Here is a 21,258-nt window from a genome sequence, read left to right on the forward strand (position 1 = left end):
GACCAGCTCATTTGAGTTAGTTACCGAGTTTCATAGAGGCAGAGGACAGATTTCATTGATTCAGTATTGTTCAGCCCTTGGACAACTCTGTCAGTAATTGCTGATATCACCATCTTTTTATGTTAGCCATTAATAAAGTAATATATGGAAGTCCTTGTTTTCACAGAGCTCTTTGAAGGCATTTTACTACATAGTTGGCCTTATGGCTTCACTTTTAGCAAAGCAAGAGGCAGCGTTACAGCTGGTCAGGAATTATTTTGAAGAATATTTTGTATTGGAAAATGCCATTTGTCCTAAGGTGTAGGAAATTCAAGTTCAATCCCTACCCTGCCTAATTCAGGATATGGACATGAACTTGGGTCTTCCTTACCCCATGTGAAGGTATAGCCAGTTGTCTGAGTCATTTTTCTTTGACAAAATGAATATTTAACTATTTATGCATAGTGGAGCTAAACATAGCTGCAGCAAGTTGGGTCATTTTTCTTTTTTTCTGTGTTTTGTGACAAACTTTGAAAGAACTTGATTTCTTCCTGATAAAGAATAGAACAGTTTTCAAAGAAAAGTAAAACTCTTTCACATCTAGAGCTAGTCGGGCTATTTATTTAGAAGCTTGGCTGAATGTATTGAAGAGAATTGGATCGGTTTGTAGATATGTGGTTGTACAGAAGAGGCACAAGAGGTTCTTTCTTTACTGATTGAGTTTTGGCTTTTGTTTCTTTTGGAACTTCTAAGAGCCCCCATCAGACTGCAGCCTGGAAACTGCAAGATGGACTCAGTATCCTACATGGCTAGTGCAGCCAAATGTTTAGATTGGGTGTCTATTGTCAGCCATTTTAAACAGAGAAATCAGGTGATTTTGTTTTTTTGCAGGATTCTATTTGTCCATGAATCCCTGCTCCTTTTGACATTGGTCCTTTCATTGGCAGTCTGTTTTGCTACCACAGAATTTTGCACGTTTTGTTTTGGAGTTTACTGATTTACTGAGACACTGAAAAGGAATTCAGATGTTTGGCTTTGTTTCATGTGAATGGTACCTTATCTGGTGGCTAACTGACCTAGAGACATGGATGAAGGTCAACTTTTTCTCACTGTGTTCTCCCAGTAGTTGCTATCATTTGCAACACTTTCACTAAAATTATTGGTAACATGTATTTTGCGGGAAGAATGGTGGGGTACAAATGAACCACTGAAGGGTTATTTTGGAGAATGAAACCTCTTCATTGCTTTCTATGGCCTGGGCTTGATTATCTTCAAAGACCCGCTCTCTCTCTCTCTCTTTCTCTCTCTGTCTGTCTCTCTCTCTCTCATAGATTTTGTTTAATGAAGGCTTGTTGTGAAGGAGGGCATTGTTTATGAGCAGACTGGGAATATTTTGGGATTATTTTACATTATTCCATTTTAAAAAACAGAAGCAATTTTAGAGACTGGTTTGGATGCCACCGCAGCATGGAGTTGCAGTGATTTTAACTATGTTTTAATTGGAGTAAAACGTAGGTTGGGTAATGCGTGCTTGTTATAAACAAAAAATATAGTATAACATGTTTCATAAGTCTCCACTCACCAAACCAGTTTACAAATTTTAAAAGTCTCTGAAACTGGTAAAATACTATATACTTGCAGCAAAAAGATTACTTCAAAGATATCTCCTGATACATTGTATTACAAGGCAACTGGCATGTTTTGCAATAAGTCCATTATATTCATCCCACCCTTTCAGTGTATCATGAGGTTGCTTATGGTGAAATCACTTAATCATTTGTTTTATGACTTAGAGTGGCTGAGAGCAGAAGGCCTTATTACATCAGATAAAGTGTTACTATGTACAGCAGATGCCATGCCAGTACAGGATGCAGAATCTATTGGGACATCCTTCCACATGGCCTGTGGTAAGCTAAACTCTTAGCTGACACTGCCTCCTGTATTTTATATTTCTTTGAGTGAATGTAAAAGCTGGCTAGCATAACCTGAGTAATCCTTTATTTAAAATGTATTATTATTTTAGCTGGTCAGATTACTTATTGATTTTAGAAAATTCTCTCATTAAGAGACTCTGAGCTATTTTTTTCATGTAGATCCATTAAGATCTAAAATGTATGTGAGTTTTAGCAGCAGAAAATAACAGTGTCTGTTTCTAAATAGTGTATTTTCATTCCACACTCTGATTGTATATTGAGCTTTTATGTTTGAGTGTTACTGCACTTTTCATTTCCTATGTCTGCATCTTGAAAGTCCTGTACTAGCACAATATAAATGACTGCAGCTGCAGAATTTTATTTAATCCTGTTGGATAGCTCTTCTCTGTTTGATTGTTTGAGTCTTCCAGAATTAACTGTCCGTGTTTATTTTTGATTGTTCAGAATATGATTACTAGTCAGGATTTTTGTAAGTATGGAGACAAAAATAGTTTGCTTAAAATATTCTTGGTTTTGCTGCATTTGCTTTTTTCCAACACCCTGATAGTTGTAATGGCTTGAGCACATTGTCAAAAAGTTATGATGAGCTATCTATCTGCTTTGGATAGTTTACAAAGTCCTAAACGTCTTCCTGTCTCTATAAACATCTCTCATTCTCATGACCATGGCTGATGAAGGAGGAAAATACTATTTAATTAACCTTGTCATTTAAAAAAAATAGGGTTTTGCTTAATTTCATTCATCACATAAAAAATGACAGGTATTCTGCTTTGTCATATGTGCCAGGCCTGCTGAGATTTCTGGAAGGGGAAAGCATAGCAAATAATTCTCAAAACACTATAACAATTTTTAGTAGTTGTTTTCATCAGTTACTTGAACATGCAATTATTACTGTATAGTTAAATTCCTAAGTTTTGAAGTGTACTTTAGGTGGCATTTCTTGCAATGGGAGCAAATTTTTGCTTGTGAGAAGGGTAGTTATTTCCTAGAGCAGCGGATATAATTTTGGTTCTACCTCCCTCTCTAATTACTAGTGTTCTCCTTTAGCTCCCTTAATATGCCAACAGAAGTCAACCAACTTATTTGTCAGTGAAGGTTATCTTTCATGTCAAAGATCTGGGAAAGGGGTTTTATATTCTCTCCAGCCAAAGGCTTGGAGCTTTTGCTTTTCTACCAGTGAGTCAGAGTTGAAAATGCAGACAAAAGCAAACTTGTCCAAAAATATAAATAGGCTCACAGTGGCATCCTATTTTAGTTCTCCTTTTCTTTCCTGCTCTCCATTTTTTCTTCCTGTATTTTCACATGCTTTCTCAACTTACTGCTTTTTTTTAACAGAATCTTTGCCCTCCTGGGACATCCCACCCTCTGTCATCACAGCTATTCTCCAATCTGCTCGTGTGCCTTCATTTGCCCTGTGCATATCCAAATTTCCTTCCCATTGTGTTCTGTGATCCCTTTTTCCCATGTCACATATTATCCTTCCTATTCCTTGCTATCTCATTCTTTCATGTCTTTAGCTTCCATTAGCTACTTCTTTCATTCTCCTTTTGCAAAAGCTTTCCCAACGATGACATTTTGATGATAATTTGGGATGTTGCATTTTCTGCAGTTACCTCATGTAGCTGTGACAAAATAGCTGAAGCCACTGTGTCAGAGAAATTAGTGGACAAAGTAAACCTCAAAGGGCCTTGTTAGACTATAAGCTGCATAAATGTTAATGGGTGTTAGTGCTAGGCTGAGTTTGAAGCAGTCATGTGCTCAGGCCAGCAGAGGCCCAGAAGACTGAAAGGTAGGCATCCCTTGCTTCCCATTCTGGGCTCCCCCACTTTCACCCTCCCCCTGGGGATCCTCCGTCCCTTGGGGTTCTCTCTTAACTCCCCACCCCCATGTACTTGGAGCTGCCTGGCTGTCTGTTCCAGGGGAACAGGCAGGAAAGAGTTAACTTGCCTGGCCAGCTGCAGCTGTGGGGCTACCACTTTTTGGTAGAGGTGCACTGATACATTGATCTATATCATATTGGTACTGATGAAAGGAAAATTGACATTATTGGCAATAAACTTTTTTTTTAAGGCTGATGTGGCTGATAATGCCGCTGACAAATGCCACATGCATGTGTGCAGCCACAGCAATCATGCCCCCTGGATTTGCACACGGGTCAGGGGCAGGCTGCCAATGCGGGCTGGGGCCGGGGGTGGTGCCAGGCTCTTCCCAGCAAGGAGGGGTTGCTCCCTCTGTACTCCCTGCTCCCAGCGCTGCCACCACCTGACCTGAGCACAGGAAGGCCTGGTGAGAGGGCCCACTTTCCTTCCCTCCTCCTGCCCCTTTACCCCCAACAGACTTATTAGCCGGATGCTGCTCTCCAGGCTGCTGGGCTGCATCTCAGCAATCGGATCAGTATCAGATGATATGGCTTGTTAATAAATGACCATTGGTATCGGCCTCAAAAAGATATATTGGTGCACCCCTACTTTTTGTGGCTGAGCCCACACAGAAAGCTTAGAGGGAAACAGCAGTGGTGGCTGGGCAGGCAGGTTAACCTTTTTCAGTCTGCGTCCGTGGCTGCGATCTGGGGTGTTGGGTAGTGGTGCACGAATACATCGATTAGATATTGGATTGGCACTGATATAAAGAAAATTAACTGTATTGGAAATCGGCTTTTTTTGCCTGATGTGGCTGATAAATGCCCCGTGCATGCGTGCAGCTGCAGTGCAGCACTTAGGCAGCGAGGAGCACAGCCAAGCAGCTTGGAGAGCTGCATCTAGCTGGTAAGTCTGTTGTGGAGGAAGTGAAGAGGCATGGGGGGGCAGATTGAGGCCCCCGTGGTGAGGGAGGGAGTGTGGCTTACAGAGGGGCTGGGGCAGGTGCTGGGAGAGGGGATTGGGGGGGGTACGGTGAATTTGGGGGTGGCTGCAGCCCCCCCCACCATAGCCCAGCACCGCCACCACCACCCACCCTGAGCACAGCCTGGCTCAGCCCCCACCGGGAAGAGCCCAGCGCAGCCCCTGCTCCAGCCTGCAGTGGCAGCCTGCCCTGCCTCGGTCCTGCATGCTGATCCGGGGGTCTGGGTTGCCAGGAGTGTGGAGCTGGCCCCGGTTCATTACATGGGGCTCCCTGTGGCTCACATGCAGCTCCTGGGACTTGGCTAAGAATGGTGGGGAGCCCCATGAGATGGAGATGGACCAGTTTGGCCCTAACCCCAGCTGCCCTGGCTAAATCCTGGGAGTTGCATGCGAACTATGGGCAGCCCTGTGCCATGGAGCTCGCCAGCCTGACCCCGTTCGCTGCTGCCATGTGCAGCTCCTGGGACTTGGCCAGAGCTGCAGCCCATGAGTGCCCCGAAGGCTCACTTGTTGCTGATGTTGCTGGCAGTAGGGGCTCTGCACCATGGGGGGTGGTATATGGGGGGCCCTTTACATATCCACCCCACACCCCGCCATACCCACACACACAGACCCTCCCGGCACTCCCCCATAAATCTCACACCCACCCACACGCAAACCCAGCCCCCAAACACACCCCATGTACCCCTCGCACCCTCCCCAAACAATATACAAAAGTAAGACTTTTTTTGAGCTATTATACAATTGCCTCTAGATACATTACATAAACTCATATAAATCAAAACAAAACTATTTTTTTAAATAAAATATGTTACACTAGACATTTGATTTTTTGTATATGATTTGTTTTTTTCTGGTTCCAAGATGGCAACCCCCCTTCCTCCCAAAAAGGAATATATCTGGGGGCAAGGGGAGGGACTTCCAGTGGCAAAGGTCAGTGGTTAGGGGGTAGGTCTTCTAATCCAAGGATGGCAACTGGGGATGGGGCACTTATCAAGGGGCAGGGCTACTCTTGCAGCCCTTGACAGATCACCAAGACTTATTAAGCAACCCTTTAGCCAAAAGAAGTCTCCACCCCTACTTAGTGTAACATGAACTGGGTAGCACAGATCAAAAATAATCTTACCCTGGAGTGGTGAAACTTTAAACTGCATAACGAGTGCTTAAAACCAGTTTCAGGTGTTAATGTACAAACAATCTAGGGATGAAGACCTCTAGGAGTTGCCTAAAATTACGGAGTAACGACTCTAAAAATAGATGTTGCAACATACGTGTCATTGGTAAATTAGAAGACTGATATGGAATTAAATCTCAGAACAGGCAAATTTCTTTTTTAGATCAATTTTCAGTGGAATGAGAGAAGCTATTTCCATAACCTTTGCTGTAGACTGAAAGAAACTAAAATGATAACATCCTTTTTTCTTTACACAATCTCCAGCCGTGTTACAGCAATATAGAACTAGCTCCTCTTATCCCAGAACTCATCAGCTTAAAGGCAGCTATAGTTGAACCTCTGACCTTAATTTAACTTGACTGGGCTAAACTCTGGCTGATGAGCTACTGAAGAAGTTTAATCCTACAATACCGGGTTGCTAAGGCTATTACTGTAAGATTTACCATTTGAAAAGGATATACTTTTCTATCTGTAACTGACCGCTGAGTCAAGTACATATAGTTTAAAAATGGACTCAAGTTCAGTAAATGCTGGAAACTGCATCACTAGGACAAATGAAATAGTTTGAGTCAACTCCAGGTTCCCAGTGGAACAACTAAATTGCTGAGAAGATTTTATTACATTTCTGAACCTTTTAGATTCTTTGCACAACCTTTTATAAACGTATGCCTTATTCATGTTTCCACACACACAGTTTCCAGAGAGAGAAACATTTGAAAGACAGCTTTTTCTTCAGTTAAAGCCAGTAAGAGAATAGTAGGCAAATTAGGCAGAAAGATGGTTTCCTGATAGGGCTCAGTGGTGTAATGGTTGAGGCACCTTGGTAAAGCTCTGAAGGCATGAGTTTCAACCTTTCTCTGCCCTTCTGTGGAATGCCCGTCAGATGATCCAGCTATAAATAGAAAGCTGATAGTTTAGGCTGGAATCTCAAAGGTGGACATGATGGTTACCCCATTTGTATCATTACCAGGGATCCTGGATTTCTCTGATTAAAAAAAAAAAAATCCCCTATTTCAGTTAAAAATGTAACCCCAAATCCACATTTTTCTGGGATTAAAATGAAACACCATTTTATATATATATATATATATATTTAAATCACAGAAGAATGTGGATTCTTTAATGGGAGGAAAGGAAACTCTTTCTCCGGCTTCCTAATTTGCTGCCTGCAAAAGAAGCAGTAATTTTATTTCCCTTTGTAAACCCAGTAGATTCCCTAAAATCTGTACAGAATTTTGAAAGCCAGGGGCGAATGGGGTCACCCTCGTGAAGTCCTCGTGAATGGGGAGGCAGTCAGGTGCTGGATCGTGTCCAGAAAGGATGACATAACATCACCAGGTATTCGGTGCTATGTCCACATTCCATCAGTACTTTTTTAATTGCCTAGTTTCCTGTTGCCCTAACATTACTGGTCAATAGGAGGCAGTGTGTTTCTGCAGGACAGGCAGTGGAGCTGCTACCTGCAGGGAGGACAATATGCTCTTTACCAAGAAATTGTTTGAAGGTTTGCAAAAACATTGTTTGTTTATACTAAGGACAGCAACATGCTCATTGTGTTTTTTCTGAAGTGGTCTATTGGCTAGTGCAGTGAACTCGAGGGGTGGAGGGTGGGGTGTTAAGTTTGTCACACAGTCCTTCAGTCATATGCAGGTTACTGAAATGTAGTAATACTTAAATGTGACATTGGGGTAATTTTCCCCTGATTTCAACTGAAGCGGGGCTGGGTCTTTGTACTGTACTATTTTCTCTATAAGGTACATTTCTAGCCATCTTTTGTTTTGTCTCCTAGCAATGAATTAGAGAAATTGCCTGAGATGGGGAAAGTCACATCCCATCTGGGTAATCATTAAGAGTAGTTACAATTATTCAAAAATTCTACATTTTGTGGGAAAGGAGAGAGAGAAGACAGCACATTCAGGAGTAGATGAAGCCAACTAAAACTTATCGGGTGAAGTTGCTGAGCTCTATATACCTGTAAAGAAAACAGGAATAAGAGCCAATTATGTGTGTGGGTTTAAATTAGGAAGCCAAGTCTTAGGGGTGTAAATTCAAGGATCCATGCCCTACATGGTCTTAAAGTATTGCTACATTTCAATAACTTGCATATGACTGAAGGACTGCATGACACACTTAATGCCCTACTACCCCCCCCTCCCCCCCCCAAGTCCATTGCACTATTTGTTACACCCTAGGCAGGGTGCTTGACATTGCTAGAATCATGGGGCATCAGCTAAAAACCCTTGGACACTTTGAGATTGTGGAAGTGACCTGAGCACTAGAGGGTAGGTGATGTGGGAGCAGGAGCCCCCAGTTTCTGAAGTGTGTGAGAACCACAAACTACGAACTGCACCCTCATGTGTCTGCCACTGCTTGCATTCATCCATCTATCCACTCATCCTTCCAGCCTTCCATCCACCCCCTTACAGCCAGACCACGGATGAACCCGTCCCATCTGCCAGCCAACAGCCAAGCCCAGGAACGTGAGCAGCACTTTGGGGAAATAAGAGATCTCATGGCCATCTGGGGTGAGGAGAATATTGGGCATTGAATCAGAGATGTCTTCATCAAATCAGAGATGTCTTGCCCAGCAGATGCATGCATGGGGCCACAACAGAGACTGGGAGCAGTGCCTTGCCAAGACCACAGTAATAGGAGTCATTATTACTGCATGCTTGATGCTACAAATAGCTTTGGGCCACAGGCAGAGCATGCCCTTCTATAAGGACCTGTCCAATTTCTTCACCAAGAACAGGGCAGAAAGCACCCCCCATGCCCATGGGACCAGGGGTGTTCCAGAGGAGATCCTCCAGGTACCCCACCAGAGGAGGCAGCACAGGAAGACCCCTGGACACCATTCCCTACCTGGGGCCATGGATGTTCTGGAGTAACTCCAATCACACATCTTTGCACTCCTCCCAGAGGTGTAGAGCGCATACCAGGCTCTCCAGTACCACCACAGTATACTCTGTGCTGGCACGACCCACAAGACTTGTCACCACTCCTCCTGACATTTGTCCTGATGAATCAGGCCATGTATGAGGACACTGTGTAACTCATGATGGTAAAGTTTGCCTCGGCTCCACGTGACTGTGACAGGGACTCAGGTCCTGGAGGAAATGTGGAGCCCTGGGGGAGGAAAACAGGGGGAAGGAGGGGGCAGCAAGGGGAGCTGAGGTCGCCACAGGCCACCCACTGCAGTCATAGCCCTGTCTTAGGCCATTATGACTGACAAGCCCACAAAAGGGTTAGGTCCAGAGAGGGGAATGCTGGGGTGTAAAGGTAGGGTGAATCATCCTGCTTTCCCCACACACCTGCCCTACCCTTCTGAAGCCTCCCCCTCCCCCTTAGGCACTTAAGAGAGCATGTCCCCTTCAGTGGGATCATAAATCTGCCTAACTAACACCTTGAAATTTCTGTTGCGGCATGCTATGCTTTGTGAGGGATTCAGGCCTAAGCAAGATACCTCAAGTGCTTGAGTGTAAACAGCTCCCCTTCCCCCCAAAGTACTTACAGAAAGACATGGATAGTATTTATTGAGGTCAGCAGGCAAAAGGGTAAACAGCAGTTTTGGCAGAGACCACTACCAGGTCAGGGACAGGAGATATGACTCATAACCACTGAAGGAATGATGCCAAAAAACCTCAGACCTCTCTTCCTCCCACTCCTGGAAATGGACTCGTGATGGAAGGTTTCCCGTGTGGGAACTGTTATCTCAGGCACTCGGCACTGGCAAGCAGCCCAACAGCACTTTTCCCCACTTCTGTCTGGTCTGAACTAGGCAGCACTGTACCTAGACTCCTGGTGGCCCCGGGCAAACTTTTAATATCAGGCCCCCCTTTGCCAGAGATGATGATAATAATAATTATTATTTTCACCATTTTGGGGCCCCCTTTCTGTCTGGGTTCTGGGTGACCACCTGGTTTGCCCAGGCCTCTTTCCAGCCCTGGATCCATGGGTGAAATCCAGTGGGCACCAGCTAATTCTGATTCTCGTGGTGCAAGTGCTCACTGTATTGACCCCTTAGAGCAACCCCTAACTCCCCTCCTGTGATTGTGGGCCCATCCCAGATCCAGACCTCCCCCTGCCCCCAACTCTTGCAAGCTAAGCAGCCCTTCCCCCTTGTGTGCAGATACTCCACATATGTGTATGGAAGGTCAGCTTGTGGTGGACAACATGGCGAGTCCAGGACAGGTGGCTGAACACCTGCTGAGCAAATGAAAGATGTACGAGATGAGATGCCAGCTAAATGAAGAAGAGACTTTACAACTTGTGGTCACAGCCCCTGAGCTCAGGCTGTACACCATGGACTCCTGGCGCCAGGGGATTTGAGAGTGAATTGCGTCATATACAGGAGAAATGAACAGGCTGGGGGTGCTTACACCTAGGCTGCCAAGTCTCAAGACTGGGGACTCCAGATGGCCTCCTGCTGTTTGGAGGAGACAACCCGCAGCATTGTGGAGCTGAGAAATTCACAGCACCAGGATAGGGAGTTAATATACATGCTCCAAACCACTGGCAGTTGCCCTTAGGTGTAGGCCTCCCAAGGAGGTCCAGGCCAGTCCCAAAGGAGTGCAGGACACCCATGGGCAGGCCATGGCAGCCTCTGCAGCAGAGCCCAGAGGTACCAGCTTGTTTACCCCTGCCAGGAGACCTGTGTGGGGAGCTCTTCCACTCCCTGTGGCCCACTTGTGACCCAGATCCCACTCAGTGGTGCAGCCTTGGAGAGAATAGTCAGCCCCCCTAGCTTGGGCCAGCTGCCTGACATAAGCCCCAGGTATCGATGAGGGGTCTGGATCCTTAAAGGGGGAGACATAGCCATGGAAGCCAAGGGATGGGGGAGGGCCAGCAGACTTCAGCACCCACTGCAGTGATATCTCCTAGCCTGTGGCTCTCTCAGATAGACATTGGGTCATGCAACTATCCAGCTCCTACATGGCAGAGTTGATGGTCTTGACTCTAGAGCCCTCTAAAGTAGGGTGCCAGGTCAAAAGCCCCCTCCAAGTTTTCATGTTTGTTTAATTCAGGGCCTGGGTGTTTCCCTGACTCCAGACCCCCTTCTAGGTTCTGTTGCCCCATTGTCAACCCTCCCCTCAAATGCTGCCCCCTCCAAGGGTTTGCTGTTTTGTATCAATTATGAGGACGGATCAGGCTGAGACACGGGCAGTGGTCAACAGGTTTTCTTTATTAAACAGAGGAGGAGTTTGGCAACCACAACATTTTAAACTGAGGGATATCCTTTCCTTGCGCCGCATTCCCCTGCAGCCAGGTCTGTGCCCCTGGGAGGGGTTGGCGAGAGAGAAGGGAAGGGGAACAGTGCCCAGGCAGTCTGGGTTGTGGGCAGTGCTGCCCGTGATGCAGGGCAGAGGAGCTTGGGGCAGGAGACCCTCAGCCCAGTGCTAGGGTGGGGGCACTCAAAGTCATTTGACCCTACTAATTAAGGGAGGCTTCCTGGTGACATGGGGAGGCAGTTGGTTAAGGCTTCACAGATCTGGACAGTTTGCCAGGGTGCAAGCCCAGGTCCAGGGCCACACACATCAGCAGGAGGTTTACCCTCTTTCCCATCCCTACACTGCACGTGCTCTCAGTGTTAGGCCTGGTCCATAGTCCAAGTGCTCCTTCTGGCACTACCACTACCCCCATTGGGCCTCATGAGTCAGGGCAGGAGGGGGAAGGCCAGGCCCCTGACAAAGATTCAGGAGGACAGTGACTACGCTGATGACAAAATCAGGGATCCCAGAAGTGTAGCATCCATTTGCCATTACCCCAGGGAGTGGGGAGTTGTGCAAGAGGCGGGCATCATCCATATCAGCCATGTTGAAGTCAGTGGCCTAGTTGTGCTTCAGATGCCTCTGTGTGTGTGTGTGTGTGTGTGTGTGTGTGTGTGTGTGTCCGTGTCCGTCTCAGATGCCTGAGTTCTGTTTATGTGTGTGGGTTCAGGATGCCTGGTTTCCCTGTATGTGTGGCACAGCCAGTTGGGTGGTTTGTCCATTTGGCTCCACTTGGGAGCCTTCAGCAGCCTGGGGAGCTTGAGGGGCACGTGAGGAGGCATGTGAGAGCCCCTCCACCCCGCACCTGCTAGGTTCAGTCTCCACTGCCCCCTGACAAGAGCAAGGTGTGTTTTGCTTCCTCCTGACCTAACTGTGGGTGCTTAGAGCAAAGCACAAAAGTTAAAGCGTTTCCACCTTGGGCTTCTTCAATGCGTGTACTGTGTACTTAGCCTCTAACAGTGTGGCTGTAGGAATACATGTAATGGTCTCTAAATATTGCATATTTAAAAAAAAATTACATTTTGTCACTAACATTATTATTAATATTAGGATGTGACCAGTCATCACTTTGGCAACCTTAGGTTCCCCCTCCCCACCATTTCCAACTCCCTTCCCTCTGTCTTTCTAAAATATTGGCACTCTGGGGCACAGACTATGCCTTTTCTATGTCTGTACAGCATATAGGACATTGTGTACATTGCAGGAAATAGAAGATGCTCTTAGATCCTCAGAAGCTGTAATTTTTCATACTCCTCAACAGTTTATAATACCTGATTGTCTAGTCCAGTATTTGTTTTAAAATAAGGTATTGTAATCAAAGATGTGGGGCAGAAAATTTTCCATTGCTTTATTTTTCTGTGGGAAGTTTTCCATTTCTAGAAATTCATTGTTTCATAAAATTCATTAGTAACAATGAACAGAGGCCAATACAATATTAAGCAAGCATAGCAGTTTCAAAAAGTTGTAATTAATGTTTTTCAGGTGATTATACCTAGGCTGTGTGTGAGACGCACACTTCCTAGGAATCCTAGGTATCACCTAATCCTAGGTATCACATCTATGTTTTATTGAAACAAGAGGGTAAAAACACTCACATAATAATCTAAACCAAAAATCAAGTTTTGAATTCACCTAATTGGCTGTGCAGGTTAAATCAAAACCAAAGCATGGAATATCATGTACGTTTCTTTGTGTGTGCTAAGATTAGTGTGTCAACAGTTTTCAGTGCCTTCATTTTTTTTCTTTATATTTAAACAAACAATGCAAGTGAAGTACATGCTATTGTGTATTGTCTTTACTTTTTTTACAAGTATTCCAATAAAAAGAATTTCTTTCCACATGAAGCTTTGAATTTGTTTGAATATAATATTTAAACCATATTAAATGTGCTGTATTTAAATTTTTTCCTAATCAAATATTTCATTTCAAATTTCATAGATTTCATAGACAAATTTCTCTTGAAGGTGTTCAATGTAGATGCATGAACCACCTCTGGTGGCAGGCTATTCCAGACCTTGGGGGATTGGACAGTGAAGAAATTCTTCCTTATGTCCAGCCTGAAATGGTCTTGCTGGAGTTTATAACTGTTCAACCTTGTCATCCCTTGGGGCGCTCTGGTGAACAATCGTCCCCCCAGATCCTGGTGAACACCCCTGATAACTTATAGGAGGTCATCAGATCGCCCTGAGCCTGCGCTTTTCCAGGCTAAAGAGTCCCATAGCTCTCAGCCTGTCATCATAAGGTCTGTTTTCCTGACCTCTGATCATGTGTGTGGCTCTCCTCTGCACTCTCTCAAGCTTCTCCACATCCTTTTTGAATTGAGGAGCCCAAAACTGGACGTAGTACTCCAGCTGTGGCCTCACCAAGGCTGAGTACAATGGGAGAATGACGTCCTGGGATTTGCTTGAGAAGCATCTATGGATGCAAGCCAGCGTTTTGCTTGCTTTACTAGCCGCAGCATCACACTGATGGCTCATATTCATCTTGTGGTCAATGATGACCCCCAAGTCGCTTTCATCCGTAGTGCTAACCAGCGTAGCACTGCCAAGCCTATGAGGATGCTGCAGGTTTTTCCTCCCAAGGTGGAGAATCTTGCATTTTTCGGTGTTAAACACCATCAGTTTCTCACCTGCGCATTTCTTGAGTCTGTCAGGGTCAGCCTGAATTGCCCTCCGGTTCTCAGGTGTGGATGCTTTACCCCAGAGTTTGGTATCATTGGTGAACTTGGCCAGTCCTCTTCTGACTCCAATGTCCACATCATTAATGAAGATGTTGAACAATATAGGTCCAAGGAAAGAGTCTTGGGGGACCCCACTGGTCACAGGGCACCATGACGATTGACTTCTGTCAACCACCACCTTCTGGGTCCGACCCCAGAGCCAATTCCCCAGCCAGTGGATCGTGGTGGACCAGAGGCTGCAGTTGGCCAGTTTTGCCAAGAGGTGATCGTGGGATGTGTCCCAGGGGAGCTGGAGTTACAGAAAGACCCCAGGCCAAAGCAAAAAGAAAGCCCCACTTACCTTCTGCAGAGCCCGAAGAACAGGAAGGAACACGAGCGGCGAAACCACCACCACGACTGATTAGCCGTGCTTATATCCAGCTGGGGCCAGGCACCGTGGGCTGGAGACGCCATCCAGTGGAAATAAAAAGCTGCCCCGAGGGTGCAGTGGGGCGGCAGATGAGCGGAGGCTCAAGGAGGAAGCCCACACCCCGAGGGGCTCAGCTGCTGCATCAGGCAGCGTGGGAAGCCGGGGGTGGAGCCGGGAGAGGCTCCGACAGTGGAGCCGACGGCAGAGCCGGCAGCGACGCCGACAGCAGAGCTGGCAGTAAAGCCGGCAGCAACGCCGGCGGAGGAGCCGACAGCGGAGTTGACAGCAGAGCTGACGGCCGAGTTGGCAGTGACGCCGACAGCAGAGTCTGCAACAAGCTGGTAGTGATGCCGGTAGAGGAGCCGGCAGCGACGCCTACAGCATGGCTTGCAGTGAAGGCAGTAGCAAAGCTGACAGCGACGCCCGCAGAGGCTCCAGCAGCAGCACCTGCAGCAGAGCCGGCAGCGGCACCGGCAGAGGGGCCAGTTACAGAATCAGCAAAGACAGCGTCTGGCAAGCCGACGCAGGGATCAATGTGCAAGCCGGCAGTGAAGCCTCAGAGAGGAGGTAATGGGCATGGCTGGCGGGCCGCAGGAAGAGGTTGGGTGGAGCCAAGAACGCCTAAGGGGCCTGAAGACCGGCAACCCAAGGTAGCGAGTGGCCGGGGTGTAGGGGAGGTTGGAGCCCCGTGAGTGCCCACTGGGAGGCGTGACAACCCTGGAGGCTGCCTTGAAGGGGAACCCCTCCACTGAGGTACCATTCAAAGTCGTGGCAGGCGAATCAAGGGGATCCCCTGACGTCAGTCGGGGTAGTCTTTGGGGTCCACCCGCAAGCCCAGGACAGGCTCGATCAATAGTCCGGGCTAAGGCTGCACCAGAGTGCCTAGTAGAGCAGAGGCGGGCACAGGATACCAGATCAAAGGCTTTTTTGAAGTCAAGATATATGACATCAATCTCCTCTCCCTTGTCTGGGTGATAGGTCACCTGGTCATAAAAGGACATAAGATTGGTCAAGCAAGACCTACCCAGAAATACTTGTGGTTATTGGGACATACAGTTAACCTGAGGGTACTTTTTTAGTCTTGTTTACAAAATATAAGTCAAATAAACGTGGTAAATCAGATCACGCTCTATGTAGGGCATTGGAAAATTTTCCAATTCAAAACGTTCCTGAAAAGCCACATCTCTGACTGTAATTCACAAATCAGACCTACTTTATAAGTGTTATCTTCTTTCAGAGTTAAGTTCTTCAGAGTCCCTTTGTCTGGGCTCATGGTTTTATTTTCAGTGTATTATGTTTGCAGGTTTTTTCTTAAACCATTATTTCTGTGGAGCTCACAAGAATATTTTTAGGCCTTCTCTTAACTATGCAGGAGCAGTTAAAAAGCAATCACTTTTCCTAGAGCTATGCTGGTATCAATCGATGATGCTAGTGCACAGGCAAAGACATATTGGAATGTCAAAAACTTGCATAAGCTGAAGTAGTTTTTGTTGTAAAACAAATACAGACATGTAAATTTCAACTCCATTCTAGGCATAAGAAGAAAAAAAAAATGTTTTGCAGCTGGAAAGGAAAACAAATATGAAATGTGACAACTTCTAAAATAATGCAGAAGATGCAGTAGGAAGGATAAAATAGTATTGACCATGTGCTTAACCATAAAGAACAAAAAAGTACTAGGGCAGATTTTATCTTCAGCAGCACAGCTGCTTTTCTCCTTCTCAAGTTGTGTCTTTGCTGCTTAATGCTATGTTATGCTATGCAGTCGTAGTTTTTTTTCTTGAAATACCTTTTTGATAGCCATTTACTTTCACATTTTTTCTTACCATGATCAAATTTTGTTCAGTAACCTAATCAGTCCTAAGGCTGAGATTTTTCAAATGGGTTGAAGGATTTTGACGCCCAGTACTTACTGATTCTCACTGGTGCATCTACATGAGACATTTACTGCAGAGTAGACTAAGTAGCTCTGCAGTAAATATCACACATCTGCAAGTGCTGTAGGAAACTAATAAACTTTGAAGCAGGGTACCCTACTGTGGAGTCTTTTTGTGTGCAGCAGCACACTTGTAGATGTTGATGTGGCTAGCTGGGGCACAAGGAAGGGTTCTTCAGTGTGAGGCTGCCTGCTGGCTAACTCTGCACAGGAACATTCTCATGCCCCAGCCAGCCCCTGTGCAGCATATTGAGCCAGGTCAGAGCAATCCCAGGCTGGCAGGCTGGGGCTCCTCTGACTCGGCTCAATGTGATGCAATCCCAGGTGCACTTTCAAATGGCGTGCCCAGAAGCAATAAACTCTGGCACTATATGTACCAGAGTTTACTGTTGCGTGTTAATAGCACGTGTAGACATGCCATCTTAGTACTTTGCTCCCCAGTCCCTTTTGAAAGTCTGAACCTAAAATAATCCAAATGAATGAGTATCCTTTGTACCCTTCATAAAATCAAGGAACTAAAAGTTTACACTAGCTTCTCTCTAGATATAGATATATCTAACCAGAACTAAAAAGAAGCCACACACACTTAGTTCAGAATCTCTAGTTGCTTATTGAAAACCTATTTATCATACAGGCAAACACTTGAGGCTCATGAGGACATAGAGCTTCACTTGAACCTATCCACTCAGAGAGGATTTAAGGCAGGGGCAGGGGTCAAACTTATCTAGTCCCATGGCCCAGATGAGTGGAATGGGACCAATCCATGAGCCAGGTCCACAGCACTGGGCTGGCCCATTTGGCCCATAGACCCCCTGCATGCCAGATGTAGGGCTCACTCTGGAGATCTAGTACTGCCCTGCATTAGGCAGCTACCCATCTGGGACCTGTGCTGCATGAAGGTTGTGTCTTAGACCGGCTGGCATGGGCTCCCCCTGTGGCTCATGTTTCTGACTATCCAGAGCTGGTGCCAATGTGGTGTAGTCCCCAACCAGCTGGAATGAGCACCAAAGTAGTGTAAATCCAGGACACTGTGTGTGGGCCTTCTCCGGTGTGTGCAGCTTGAGTTAGTTATATATGAGAACCAGGGGCAGCACTGGAGGCCAGAGAAAGGAACTCTGTGGGCCAGATCTGGCTCACAGGCCATATCAATGACACCCCTGATTTAAAGAAACATTTTTGTTTAGAGACTTAATTCCTAGTTCCTCTCTCTCTTTTTCTTTCTCTTTCTCTGTCTCTGTACACTCAGCTGCAATGCCTTTGTAGGTCTCTGCAGGAAACAAGCAAATCTGCGGGAATAGCAAAATTTGTGATGAAAAACGTGTTAAATCATCCAGGCAGCCTATTTCTCTCCTCAAAGGACTGTTCACTATCATACATTTTCTGGTATTTTGACCAGTCTACGTCACACTATTCGTGTTCTTCAACTAATTAATGTAGCAGTGCTCCTATGAAACATGTCCAGACCTTCCACTGAGTACAGCGCCGAGGTAGGAGGTCCAAATACATTTAGATATTATAGCCATGTAAATGCAGCTCTGAATATAATCTATCATAATAACTTATTCTTCTATGACTATAATTTATGTTTTTATACTGTAATCTTCTTTTCCATTGGAAAGTAATTTTTTTTCCAATGATATCAAGTTTTTAGTGTTTAAATAACACTGAGTAATAATTTCTCCCTCATTCCTTCTTCCTTTTCTCCCATGTGTTTATAAAAGAAATATTGAATGTGAATTTTTAAAAATGTTAAAGTTGTGACATTTCATCTTCAGTGCAATGCTATGGTTTTACCCTTCTTGACTTGCTTTTGTATTCTTTTCTTTCTGTCTGATGGCCCTGCACAGGTGTGTTGGAAGGAGACAGTTAGTTATGTTTCTGTGAATATCTTTGCACTTTCAACTTGGGTACAAAATATGCTTACTCCTCTCTAATTTAAATTTACCTGGATAAAATGATATTTTAGTTCTATGTCCAACCTCTCCCCCCCCCTCCCCCCCCCAGTTAAATTATCAGTTTACATGGCCTATATTATTCCATTTTAATGTGAGTAAAATAAAGCTCAGTGTTTGATCCCTCTGGTTAGGGACAGAAGTTGCACATAAACAGATGTAAGTGATCAGAAACTGGTTTAAACCTGCAACAGTACATCATTTCAGTGCACATAAACCAGTTTCAAAATGGCTGAAACTGGTTTAAGATAAATTTGGCTGAACGTAGTATCAGACTTAGCTGATATAAGTCAAACCGTTTTACGAAACGTCTATCCCAGACTCCTTCCTGGTTTAAGTTAACTCACAGTTCCCTAGCATCCTAGCATGCTTTTCAGTCCTGGGTTGGGCTATGCTGTCTGCACCAGAGAACACGGCTGGCCCTGCTCCTCTGCTTCCTAGCTGGGGCAGTGAGGGCTGGCTCACTGGCCAGCTCACTGCCCCCCTGCAAGGCAAACCTTGTCTGGGGTTTGGGGCCAGGGAGCGGGGGTTAAACTCACCTTCACCCAAGTACGGAGCTACCCTGCCCTGTTGGCTTAATTAGTGCTGGCTGCAACTGTGGACTACAAATCCCAGAGGCACCTAGAAGCAGGAAGAGGAATGGATGAGCAACCTTGAGAGTCCGGCTGCTCTGATTATGAACTGCAAATCCCAGAGACCTTAGGGGCAACAGGAAGAGTAAGCGAACACACAGCCCAGGCTGTTTCTATAGCTCTTCAGTTTATAGTTTTTCAGAGAAGGAACTATTGTTGTTCAAGCTTTTATGAGTTGAATGCCACTACTTTCTGCACCCCCTGCATAGGTAGTGCACAGGCTAGGGCCTGGCCATGCCCCCTCTGCTCCAGCAGGGCTTTTTCTCTTCCCTCTCCTTTGGCACTGGCTGGAAGCCATGCTCTAGCACCCCAGGGCTTCTGGCTTGAGCCATTGCAGGCATGTGGCTGCATTTCCTGAATCAAAAATGAATGTCTGTTCATTTGCTTATCAGTTCAAACTCTGCAGCTTAGACTAACCTGCAAAGACTGAATCAATTCAGCCTCGGGCTTTTTGGCTGTCTGTACTTAGCCTCAAGGCCACATAGAAAGTTTAAGCAGAGTCAGGTGTGTGGTACCCATTAGACATTGGGTTTCATAAGACTGTAACTTCTGGATTTAACTGCATTGTAATTGATGGAAAACAATGAAGGCTTATACTCATCCTCTTTAAACAAATTGTAAAAGGATTTTCTTTGGAACCCTACAGGGGTATAGGTTGTAGCTGTGTTGGTTTAAGGACATAGGCACACAAGGTTATTTGGGTACATCTGATATCTTTAATTAGACCAATTCAAATAGTTGGTCTAAAATAGAAGAATTTTTCCAACTATTTGAGTTGGTCTAATAAAAGATATCAGATTTACCCAAAGAACCTTGTCTGCCTTTGGAAGCTTATGGGCTTATCCTTTTGGTAATATGAATTCTTTGATAAGTAGTTATCAAACATGGGGGAATTGTGGATTTTTGATATGCACTAGAACCTCATTAGTTTCCATTGCTCTGAATCAAAGACCTTGCACACAAAGTCTAATAGGGTCATCTCATTTTCCACCCAACATGTATTATCAGCATTCTATGTTAGTTGTATTAAAAATGTTATAGAGCATTTATGGGTAACAATTGTTGAAGAAATGAACAAAGTCCTTTTTGTGGTGTTTTTCTGTATTTTGTATATATGCTGCATCCCAAAATTCAGTACATCACAAAGGTCTCCTTGTCATAACAGAAAATATAATATGTCATTATATTGTCCTTGGGCTATTGCCTGAGAAGCAAAAAGAACAAATATTTAAGATTTTCTCAATGTTTCTTCAGGCAAAATTCCCTCAAATTCATCTGGAATCTTGTCTAAGAAAGACCTGTAGAATCTGGCTCTTTATGAGATTGATTCCCAGATTCAGCAAGGAACATAAATACACGTATAACTTTAAGCATGTGAATAGTCCTATTGACTTCAGTAGGACTACTCAGATGCTTAGCATTTAAGTGCCTGGCTGAATCAAGGCCTTATTGAACAGGATAAATTAAGCCTGAAGTATATGCATCTCTGGGGATTGTTAAGATATGGTTAATGAATTTTATATTTCATTTAAGGTCTGACTAAAATTGTTTAAATTTTCAAAGAATACCAAAGCTTAAAAAGTTGAAACAATTTTAAGTAATACTCATAATTGAACAATACTCATGATTACACCTTTATGGGGTCTTACCACCCATGTTTATATTGATATATTTAAAGCCTATGTTCTGATTTATATTTCTGAAAAGGTTTGCCAAGACAAGATATGACTTTTTTTTTTAATTAGACATCAGCCTGTTTCAAAACACTTCATAACCAAAGGATGGTTTTAGGAATACCAAACAGAGAGCTTATTACTTAAATTATTGATTTTTCAGTTGTTGACCCTGGACATGACAGCTTAGTGCTGTACCTTTAATTACACAGACAGAGACTGCAAAATGCAGTTATTTGATTAGGTAATGAAAAATTTAACCTCTGACTGCATAAGGTAGAGGATCTTTTATGCAATCAAAATGATTAGGTGTTCTAACCTAACTCCATGATAAAAAACTGATATTTTGCCCTTACACATGTCAAACAAATGGTTGGTCTGCATATTGAAAATGCATAGTTTTTATTATGTTTTATTATTTTTATCAAATATAAAACTGATTAAATACACTGTTAAGTGGAAACACAAAATGGAGGTGCTGGGAACTTCTTAAATATTTTATATCTTTATACTGCTTAAGCTATCCTGGGTATTGTCACCCCTTTGTTCTAGGCAATACCCAAAATAAGATATGAAGGCAAGATCCCTTCCTTCATTGTGTATTATTTGTCTATAGATAATTTAAATGCGATTGACAGTGCTGATACAGAGAGTTTCATGAGCAGACATTAATAATTAACTTTTTGGAATGAGACCCCCTCAGCAATTTTGATGCACCCATGAACAAAATGTTTAGCCTGTTTTCCCCTAATCTACACATACCTGTCTCTTGTTCATCGTGA

At 44.6% G+C, this 21,258-nt stretch overlaps 1 protein-coding gene across 2 annotated transcripts in view; it reads left to right on the top strand.

Moving 5' to 3' along the window:
* The window catches only part of MMP16 (matrix metallopeptidase 16), a 326,417-nt gene that overhangs the window by 80,651 nt on the left and 224,508 nt on the right, over positions 1–21,258 (top strand). The window contains exon 2 of one of the 2 annotated variants that reach the window (XM_019486726.2): positions 1,773–1,886. The exons of the other annotated variant lie outside the window; for it this stretch is intronic. Within the exon in view, the coding sequence (XP_019342271.1) occupies positions 1,830–1,886 (57 nt within the window). The 5' untranslated portion in view covers positions 1,773–1,829. The remainder of the gene's footprint in view (positions 1–1,772; positions 1,887–21,258) is intronic. 2 annotated transcript variants of the gene reach the window in all.

This window comes from Alligator mississippiensis, chromosome 3 (genome assembly GCF_030867095.1).
Source record: "Alligator mississippiensis isolate rAllMis1 chromosome 3, rAllMis1, whole genome shotgun sequence".
Taxonomy (NCBI): Eukaryota; Metazoa; Chordata; order Crocodylia; family Alligatoridae; genus Alligator; species Alligator mississippiensis.